Source organism: Sapajus apella, unplaced genomic scaffold, assembly GCF_009761245.1.
Source record: "Sapajus apella isolate SASKATOON/1434 unplaced genomic scaffold, GSC_monkey_1.0 scaffold42, whole genome shotgun sequence".
Taxonomy (NCBI): Eukaryota; Metazoa; Chordata; class Mammalia; order Primates; family Cebidae; genus Sapajus; species Sapajus apella.
This window is the reverse complement of record NW_022436982.1, coordinates 6,172,807-6,183,250: the sequence shown is the minus strand read 5'-3', so window position 1 is coordinate 6,183,250 and position 10,444 is coordinate 6,172,807. Positions and strand designations below refer to the sequence as shown.

General features: G+C 38.8%; 1 protein-coding gene and 1 long non-coding RNA gene across 5 annotated transcripts in view; one reads left to right on the top strand and one right to left on the bottom strand.

The window, feature by feature from the left end:
- The first annotated feature begins 203 nt into the window (after nucleotides 1-203).
- On the top strand, nucleotides 204-6,899 carry LOC116566166. Its single transcript, XR_004275768.1, has 4 exons — nucleotides 204-528; nucleotides 2,319-2,418; nucleotides 3,941-4,037; nucleotides 6,819-6,899. It is a non-coding gene; the product is annotated as an uncharacterized LOC116566166 (long non-coding RNA).
- A 447-nt stretch (nucleotides 6,900-7,346) lies between these two features.
- Nucleotides 7,347-10,444, bottom strand: part of LINGO2 (leucine rich repeat and Ig domain containing 2) — a 1,269,869-nt gene continuing 1,266,771 nt past the window's right edge. For all 4 annotated transcript variants that reach the window (XM_032300226.1, XM_032300225.1, XM_032300227.1 and 1 more), the window contains one exon: nucleotides 7,347-9,532. In XM_032300226.1, the coding sequence (XP_032156117.1) occupies nucleotides 7,677-9,497 (1,821 nt within the window). In that variant the 5' untranslated portion in view covers nucleotides 9,498-9,532 and the 3' untranslated portion in view covers nucleotides 7,347-7,676. The remainder of the gene's footprint in view (nucleotides 9,533-10,444) is intronic.

Sequence of the window (10,444 nt, the reverse complement as noted above, 5' to 3'; positions counted from 1 at the left end):
TGTAATTCCAGCACTTTGGGAGGCCGAGGCGGGAGGATCACCAGGTCAGGAGATTGAGACCATCCCAGCCAACATGGTGAAGCCCCGTCTCTACTAAAAAATATATAAAAATTAGCCAGGTGTGGTGGGCACCTGTAATCGCAGCTACTCCGGAGGCTGAGGGAAGAGAATCGCTGGAACCTGGGTGGCAGAGGTTGCAGTGAGCCGAGTTCGCGCCATTGTACTCTAGCCTGGCTACAGAATGAGACTGTCTCAAACAACAACAACAACAAACCAAACACAATAAATAGCAAAGGGACCTTTTCTGACTTTTAGCTAAGTCTTAGTATGTGTGTGTGTGTTGTTTCCTGGAGGTGAATCCTAATTTCTTGTTATCTAACAATGTGACTTCCAGGTACCATTATTGTCAGCTTTCTGCCTTCTTCACCAGAAACCACCTAATGAGCCACAGCGAGTGAAGGTGATATCCTAGATGATGACACCTACTTGAATATATCTCCCTGAAGCCCAGTCGCTCAAGTACAGAAGGTAAAGCGAGCATCTTCACTCTCAGCCCGAGGAGTTTCTAAATTTTCAATTCGTTTCCTCTTTAACACTAGACAATTTTCTCTTTCCCTTGTTTCAATTTGCTTGAAGACTGAAGATGTTTCTCTTTTTAATTTTTTTGTGCCTTCCTACCTGACACAATGTTTTGAATCATTTGGCTGAGTGAAGGCTAACTAAGAAAAACTAGATGGTGGTGGTGTATGTATGGCTTACTGAACCCGTCCGTTTTTGCTCAAATAGATTTCATGCCTTAAGTTATGCCCATTACTTGCTTATGTAATTAAGTCAAATGAATTTGGGATAATTTTGCAAGTGATACAGGATTTAGCTCCACTGAAGAAGAATATCTTTAGAGTGTGGTTGATATTACATAAATATGGATACCCAGCAGGTTGAACTATGACCCCGCTGTAACTTTACTTCTGTAGCTGGATAGCCTGTCTTTTGATACCTCTCCGAGTTGTCTCCATTCGCCTTAGCATTTGAATGAGTTGTCAATGGACCTGCGTGGGCTCTGACAGTATTGCTGGTTGCTGATTAATACAGTGCTACCTCATGTTCCCTGTGAGACCCATATAACCTACTTTTCTCAATAAGAAAATAGTTTTTATATGACTCCAATTGTCTTGCATTGCATTTCATATTAATACCTCAATGAATTTAACCAAGATGTCAGCTGCTTAAGCCCTTTCATCAGCAAAGAAAACATATTTTCTTAACTTATTTTACATGTTATAAAATAAGTTAACTAGTTTTTACATGTGAAAAAAAAATGCCCACAACAATTAAGCAATACTCGCTAATGAGATGCAAAACTTAGTCAAGATACTCTTGTCATTAGCAGTAAATTTTTGAAAATAAAAACAATCAGGCATATTTAGAAAAAGTTTTGTTAGGTTGTTGGTTATTAACTTTCAATCATGAGATAGTCTCAAAATAGGATTGTTGATAAAAGACATTAAGGGAAAACACAGACATTCTCTTTCTTTCTTTTTCTCCTGCTCAAGATTATCAACTTTTAAAACAGTTATAAACACTTACAAAAAAATCAAACCACCCTACCCCACATATTTATATATGTATATATAAACAGTAGCTTTTAAATTAATTATGATTTGGGGCATTCTATACCATATGGAAAAAATGTGAAGACAACTGTCTTGTGTATGAAGCAACTCAGGTGTTTATGATATACCTGATTTTATAACTGGGGAGAAAAAGAGCATGTTTTCTTCCAAATAGCCTCTATACAAAGTTTGTTCATGATTCAATTCCAATCTCTTGTTATCACACAGATATGTATATAAGTCAGTTTGCTGCTGGACATACGTTGTTGTAAAGAATGAAATTTTTTTTTCAAGTCTGAATTAATCTCCAGTATAATTATTATTTGATTATATTGTATTGTTGATTTTATTGTGTATATTGCAGTGTAAGTTAAAGATATTAAAGCAATTTAGAATAGGAGGTATGCAAGAAAATGAAGTAAGTTAACATGGCAATCAAATTTCTCCTTTCTTTTGGGTCCTTTTAGAACAGGCATAAAGTATTTGACTCTGACCCATCTTCAATTGGACAGTTATCTTTTGAAGTTTATTGGAATTAATTTAGTTAAGCAATTTAGTAAAACATAAATTTGCATTTTTTGTTGTCTTCTAATGACTATTTTGCATATTAAAGATAAAGCCTTCCTTAAAATGTGAAGTACTCTCTTGATGATGCCAACTCTTTACTCATTCTGCTCAGGCTATAAATAAAGCTTTCTATTTAAGGTTGGCATTGTATCAACCCACCTGCTTCTGGAAGAGAGAGAGGAAAAAAATCAGAATCACTCAACCTGCAGATTGCTGTCAGCTTGTGATTATGTGAATGGTAAGTCTTAACTTTTAAAGTGTTATGTGAGATAGCTGGAGGGTTTTTTTTTTTTTTTAAGAGCAATTTCCAGTTTAACAATTACCCAAGAATCTCAGTTACCAATGAAAGAAGACTTATCCCTGGAGAGATCATTCATTGATGAGGCATGGCAGCAGCTCAGAAGTGACAGTGGTGAGTAGGCAGAGGAGGAGAGTGAAGGATCGTTTCAGTTGCTGCATCAGGAAAGGAGTCAATGTGGGGGAATACCAGTGCTTTTCTCCTTCTGTGGGCTGTCTTAGGGGAGTTTAGTTCCTGCTCTTTTTCTCCTTCCTATTCAGGATCTTCTCCAGGCAGAAGGGGGTCAGGGAGGGAGAAGATGTATTAAAGACCTTGATAAACCTGAAAAGGGCAGTCTAGGGCACAGGCAAGCTTGTCATGATAAACTCCCAAATTTGGAAAGAGGAGCATCAGTCCCAGTCCTATTTTAGAAAAATAAGCCTTTTACAAATATCTTAATTATGTCTTTTGTTGTTGTTGTTGGAAACATTTTATCCCAGGCCATCTGTTAGAAATCTCACACAAGATAAGGAAGTTCTAGTCCCTACCATCTTTTGAGAAAACATGCAGTTACACTTACTGTTCTCCAAACAGACAAACCAACTTGAGAGTCGAAAACCTGTCATTAATTGTTGATTTAAAACATTGTTTCCTTGGCTAAACCTTGCAAGCCTAGACATATGGCTCCTGGACTCAATGTTTATTAGGTTAATGGAGCTACAGATCACAGCACTCAGCTATCATTTCATCTTGTAGACCTGTGCCATAAAGCTGTCCTTTCCCAGCTGGAGTGTAAATGAGAAGGCTCTTTTGGGAATGGCGTCTGAAGGGGAAAAGGGGAGCATCACTGAGAGATTCCTATCAAGTGTTTGCCAAAGTACCAGGAAACACCCTCTGTTGCCTAACCAAAATAGAAAATTCAAAAAATCAACAAGTCAAATAACATTTCATTCCTCAAGGCTTTCTATACCCAAAGGCAGAATAATTCCCAAACTCCTCAATCAGAAAATATCAAGGGTTTTAGCTGAAAGGAATTGAATGGAGCTGCCAAAGCCAGTGGTGGAAAATCAATGGAAATAACCGGGCACATGATATATGAGTGTAACAAACAATGAATGTTAATTATAGTAATAGAGATAATAAATCTTTACCTAAGTGCCAAGTAGAATGAATGGCTTTGGTCCCAAAGGTTTTGTTGCTAGATCCAGATGCCACAAAATCCATTTAATAGCTCATGCGAGCTATAGGTGACTGGGTCATAGAAAAAAGGTATAAAAAGGACACCATTGAAAGTCAAGGAAGAACATAATCTCTGATTCTTCTTCAAGTAGGAGATAATAAGTATAAAAACTGGCAATAAAGAAAACAGGATTAAAATGGGTCCAAGTGTCTCCCTCGAACCTTCTTTAAATTCTTGATATATCTTTACATTTGGTCTTAGACTTCTAAGCTGAAAATTATGTAGTTCTTTTTTCTTTTCTAGAAATCCTGAAGACATATTCAGTGTTGTTGAACAGCTTCTGAGCACATCCCTTGAAGTTAAATGTCTCGACACACAGATGAAGAGAGAGCCTGAAAGTGTAAGTTAATTTACATGGGACTCAACTAAATTTTATTTCTCCGAGATCACCTCCTCCCTGTTGTACCTCTGATATAAAAATGCATGTGTTTGTATCAGAGTAAAGTAAAGTAACAAAAGTCAGGCTTCAATGCAAATGACATTTAAATAATTCTTTTTTAAAAAGTCGCAGAAGATTGCAACTTCTGGACTCCTGTAAGAACTGAGGAGTACAAATGATTTGATGGAACAATGAAGAAAAAAATCCATCCTAAATACTGTAGAGCAACTTCTGAATGTGTTTTTCCTACTAAGGGAGATATCAGTAATAAGCAAAACTTCTGAGAATGTTGAGCAAAACCAGAGTGGAATGAAAACCAACTGGAATGACATGCTGGGCCAAACAACCATATTTCTTCCTGGGATACTTTGAAACAAAGCCTCTGGGAAGAAAATGACTCAGAGATGTCATATGTAAGCAAATAATTTGACCCATGTGCTGGTATGAGCTGTTATGCTCTACCATGCTCTAGTTGATATAACAAAGAGGTAATCAGAAGCCATAAGGGAAAATTCATGAATCCCTTTGTGAAACTGAACACTAAAGCACCAGTGTTTCAGTCAATGGATACAAGAGCTTCGCAGACACAAAAAGGACCCCAAGATCTGCTCTAACAGTGAGGGTGTAGAAAGTTGAACGTCCATTTAATTACCTGTTAATCCATTACTATGATGGATGCTTCAGGGAAAAAGTAGCCAATTGCCCTGGGAATATCTGGTCAGTATACTTTTATGATCTGAACACTGACACAGGTAATTTTTTTTTTTTGTAATCTATTGAAGGCCAAATCAAACAGTATTTTTACTCTTATTAGAAACATTAGGTTGAGGAACACTTCAGAAGAGTACTAGTCTAGTGTAAAGTTGGCCAGTCTGAGTTCTATGGAGGCCTAGTTTTTGAAAATCTTAACAGTTACAGCATGACAGAAAGTGCCTTCTGCTCATACAAATTAGTGAAGCCCAAAAATAAACAATATCAAACAGGATTCTTGTTTACAGGACTTTTCGGAGGATTTATTAGGCTCATACAGACTTTGAATCTCTAAAGGTGGTTACAGGATGCATTTCCCCAATATATTGGTCAACAGGACTCTTTTTCTGGAAAAATGCTTAGAAATATCTTAAATAGATATTGTTCCATAGATTAGAGTATGGGACCTCTGAGAAAAACCAGTCTCTTTTCTTCCAATGGGATGAATAATAGCTAACTAACTCTTTTTTATGGATGGGTACATTTAAACCCAATTTCATTTTACTCAGCTGTTTTTGGCCAACTTTTATTTTGACAAAAGAGCCATCAGAAACACAAAGCCTTTTTATTAATTGCTCAATGTTTCTCTTTCTTTTTTGACAATTAGTTGAATACTACTTCAGACAGTGCTGCAAAATAAAGTAGCTTCTATTCATTTTTGGAAGTTTTTTGGAAATCTCTACTTTAACTTTGTTAATTTTTAAATTTTAAAGGCCCCATTCCATTGGCACACAAGTTGGATTTGTGATAGAGTTTGCAGCAGAGCTTGATTTGCATTGTTTGATATAAATAAGGTATTTGGCACAAATGGGAAATAAAATTCTAAAAGATCTATGATAATCATCAGAAAAGTCACATGCAAAATGAATTGAACAGGTAATTCTTTAATCTTTCATTGTATTTTCCACCTTTTATGAAGGGAGAAATGGGTTTAACTGTTGCTATCTGATTGGCAAACCAATTTCTGGGCTTGTCCTATTTTTACTGGGTTCAATTTAATTTTATTAAAGTTCCTCAAGATTTCAAATTTCAAACTAAAAAAAGACAGCCTTTTGACTATCAACCCACCAATCCAATATGTCAAGAAGCAAACCCCAGAGACCTTCTACTCCAGCTTACATGTTATTCAAAATGTGACTAGATATTTCCTACCAGATCTATGCTGATTAAATATGTGACATTTCATGAACACAGTCCACATTCAATGCTTTCTCGGATTGTAGAACCATACACTTTGAAAGTCATTCGCCGAATATTTAGCCAAATGAATCTATGCCTCCATTGAACCAGATCACTGGTGGTCATGGCATGACACCAGTTTTTAAAAACTGGAATGTTTAACTTTGAGTAACAGCCATTAATACAAAGTGAAGTTGACAAATGTCCTTGGGTCAGAGAGAGAGAGAAAAAAATCAGCACAACTTAACATATGTATAGGGCTATAATCTTGCTTTTTCTTCAGTGGAGAAAAAAAAATCAGTAAATTTTTAAAAATCCATCTTGTTTTTTCTCAGTTCTTAAAAACAAGACAAATTCCTCTTTTCTACTCAAGATAATTGTCAAAGTAAAACCCAAATCTAATTGGTAAGGAAGCAGGAAGAAACCCTGAAGTTGTCTATTCAAGGTAATACTGTGTGTACAGTATTCAAATAGAGAACATCAGAGTGGCAGAAGCTAGGTGTTCTCTTCAGTAGCAGCAATATAGCACGCAGGCAGCTGTCATGTTTTAGAGAGATCCTTGTTTGCATTAACATCATGTTATGCATGTATCACCCTGTGTTGGCATCTGAGAAGAACTCTTTCTTATTCAGAGAGCCTTTGAAATCTGAATTCTTGATCTTAGCTACTGGTGAATATTATCCTATGGTTATTTGTAACCGTTACCTCTTCTTCCATTTTCTATTAACCTGCTAGTAGTGACTGTGGAAAGTAAAATCAAGGAGTGATTAAATGGATCATTTTCATTATTAAGACCTACCTTGCATTTTACAGGTACATCTAGTGGTGCACCACCTTCTGGAGAAACCAAGGGCTTTGTTACAGTAAACTGGTCCAGTGTGATATTACAAGTATAAAAAATATTCCATTCTGTATCAAAACTAGGCACATGCCTTTATTTATCGTAACAGAAGTTAACAGAGTTGAGCAGTTTTGCCTTGGGTCCTGTTTCTTAGCATCCTACATCAGACACACACATCTCTCAACATATCTCCGCCCAGAACTCCAGGGATCTAGTCTCAGGGTCATCTGTCGGTAACGGAAGGTGAAATCACACTTGGATCTATAGTGGTGAGTAACTAAAAGCACAACCTCTCATTCATATTGCTTTAAAACATGTACAGCATATATGTTTCAAAAAAAAAAGAAAAGAATATATTGATCTCTTTGTGGTGCTGAACCAACAATATGGTATGATGCAAGGCTTTAACAAATGATAATCATAGATACAAATTTTTCTGTAGAGTATGTTTTAGACCAACGTGTCTTTTTAATATGTAAATCCTACACTGTAGGTTGTTCTTTATTTTTTCTTTTGTTTTTGCAGCGGTAGAAAATGCTGAATAATTGTCCGTGAGCGTGAGCCAAAGATTCAGGTTCATTACTGAGATCCCCAGAATGCCAATATTTGCAATGCAAACATTTAGTATCCCACTGTGTGGGAGGGCTCTGACACATGCCTGCCTGCCTTTTGATGGAGAGTCTCCATTGGAAGTCCTGCTGCTTCCATAGACCCTGCTTTTGACACAGGGGCAGCTGCATACGGCTGCCTCTTCATCTCGTAATTTCTTGTGTCATACTGCCTTACTGATTACCAACATTGACAGAGACAGTAGTGTGAGGGCTGGGCCTTCAAATCATTTTCATGTTGAACCTCCTGGGTCCAGCTACCTCCCCTTCTGCAACAGCACCATTGTTTTTTCTGGGCACATACTCAAGGTCAATGCTGTTTTTGTGCTTGCCTTTCCCTCGGCTCCACACAAAAAGGAGAAGAAAACAAAATAAAACCACTCCCAGGAATGTGAAGCAGCCCATAGCTGTCGACACTAGTATTGTTTTAAGGTCCAAGGAAAATGTATTGGCATTGGTGCCATTGGAAATGGTGTCATTGGAGTCGGTCATGTACATAGGGGTCCTGTTCGCATAAAGAAAGCGATCTGAAGCGAATCCTTTCACAGTTAAGGAGGCTGTGAAGGTGTCATTCCCCGCAGCATTGCTAGCGATGCAAACATACATCCCACTGTCTTGATCCTGGGCAAAGCGGATTTCCAAGGTGCCGTCTGCCAATACAGTGGCTCTTCCATTGGACTTGGTGGTGATGAAACGCCTTCGGGGTGTCACCCAGGAAATCACAGGCTGTGGGTCTCCATCTGCATTGCATTCTAGCTGGACCGTCTGCCCTTCATCTACTAGCAGATGCTGCAACTTCTTTTCACGGATTTTGGGTTTTTTGCAGGTAAAGTAAAAAGAAAGGGCAGTGCTATGGAAATCCTTGAATGACCTCTCACGAATGGTGTCTGGGCCAGCACACATGGGTTGCTGGCCACCAAACTGCAGGGTGGGCTGTCGCTGCAAGATCCAGAGAAGGCGGCAGTCACAGGCCAGAGGGTTGTTGTTAATGCTCAGGACCTCCAGAGCCCTAGGGGAAGAGAAGGCATTCTCTTCCAAAGTTTCCAGCAGGTTCTGAGACACGTTGAGCACGCGTAGGAAGTGGAGCCCTTGGAAGGAGTGAGGTTCAATGGTGCGGAGCTGGGCCCCCACTATATGAAGCTCCTGAAGGCGGATCAGGTCAGAGAACATGCCTGCTTCAATAGTGCTGATGGGATTGTAGGAGAGGTTAAGGTGAGTCAGGTATACCAGGTGTTTAAAGGCGAGGAAAGGTACAGTAGACAGATTGGTGTTGGTGATTGAAAGGGATGTGAGGTTGAGACCGTAAAGGCTATTGGCAGGCATCATATCCAGTAAAGGCCAATAGTCAATCTCTAGGTGTTTCAGGTGGAACAGTCTTTTAAAGGCATACACGGGCATATTGTTGATACTGAGATGCTTCAGATGCAGGCTGATGAGGCTGCGGAGGTGGGACAGGGCTTCTGTTGGTACTGCTGTTAAGTTGCATTTCTCCAGGGTGAGCTGCTCTAAACTAAGTAGCCCACTGAATGCCCTGTGTGATATATAAACCAAATCATTGTCCCCCACTTCTAGAGACTTCAAGTTATGTAGATCCTGGAACATGTAGTCTAGTAAAATGACAATCTTATTCTCACTAATGTCGAGCTTGGTGAGATTGGACAGCCCCGTAAATACCCCCAAAGGGACCAACTTCAGACGATTGCCTTTTAGGCGGAGGGAACGCAGGTTAAAGAGATTGTTGAATGCTCCAGGTTCCACATTGGCGATGATGTTGTCACTCAAGTCTATTTCTTCCAGCAGAGGATATGATACGAATTCTTCAGGGTTGACACTTTTTAGCCTGTTTTTACTGAGGTCCAAGATTTTGGTTTCGATAGGAATGCCCTCTGGGATGGCGATCAACCGCCTTCTGTGACAGCTAACAGATTTGTTCTGAGCAGAGCACTCACAGCGAGCAGGGCAGCCAATGGTGGATCCCATGAAGATTAACACCACAGCCAGACCCAGGAATGGCTGCCAGCATGATATGGCCGTGTGAAGCATGACTCCACTTCTTAGTCTACACCTAGGTCACGGGCCTGCATAGAAGGGGCAGAAGAAGGGAGGAAGAAAAGTTGAGTTAGCATATCAATAGGTGAAGGGGCATAAATAGGGCAACAGGTGTTATGGAAAGGATGCTGGATTTGGAATCGGTCAGATCAGGGCATAAACCTGAGGGTTGACCTTCTCAGCAAAATGTTCTTGGTCAAGTGATTTCACCTCTCTGTATTTCAGTTTTCCTGGGCATAAAACGGGGATGATGAGGATAATAATAGTAAGAGCTTCCCAGAGTTGTCATGACAATTTCAGAGTTTGGCAACTATGAAGACATAAAGATAATGTGTGACAGACTTTGAGATAACAAATTTCACACTCAAAAGCTCTATTTTGAATTCATATGGAAGAAACAGAGGTCAACAGCTAAGAGGAAAGCAGCTCAGTGTGAATCAGTGTCTGCATCACTAATGACCAGGATATCATCCTCTATTCACAACAAAGCTGAAAGAAGTTCCAGTCAATATCAGGCCTTTCGGTGCAACATACAAAACAAAATTACAGTCAAAACGAAGTGTTCAAATGTTTTCCTTCATATGTACATTTTCTACTTTTAATGTACGCATCTTTCATAATTCAGCATATTTTAATTTATGAAGAGATTTTCTTATTTGAGGCAAACAAAAGGTCCTCATACATCCTCCCTGTATAGTTCTTGTGTTTCTCGTAGGAATGAGGCAGAGTTAAGGTACAGGATGACTATAATAAAAATGCCCTTTAAAATGATTTTGAGATAAATGTTTAGGAATGGGAAAAGAAATAATTTTCAGAAAAAATATCTTTTAATAAATGAACTACCCTCTTTCACATTCAAACAAACCTCTTAAAGTGAAATTAAATAGGTACAAATGAGATCATCAATGAACATGTTTTAAATGTGGATAGTGTAGCAGACA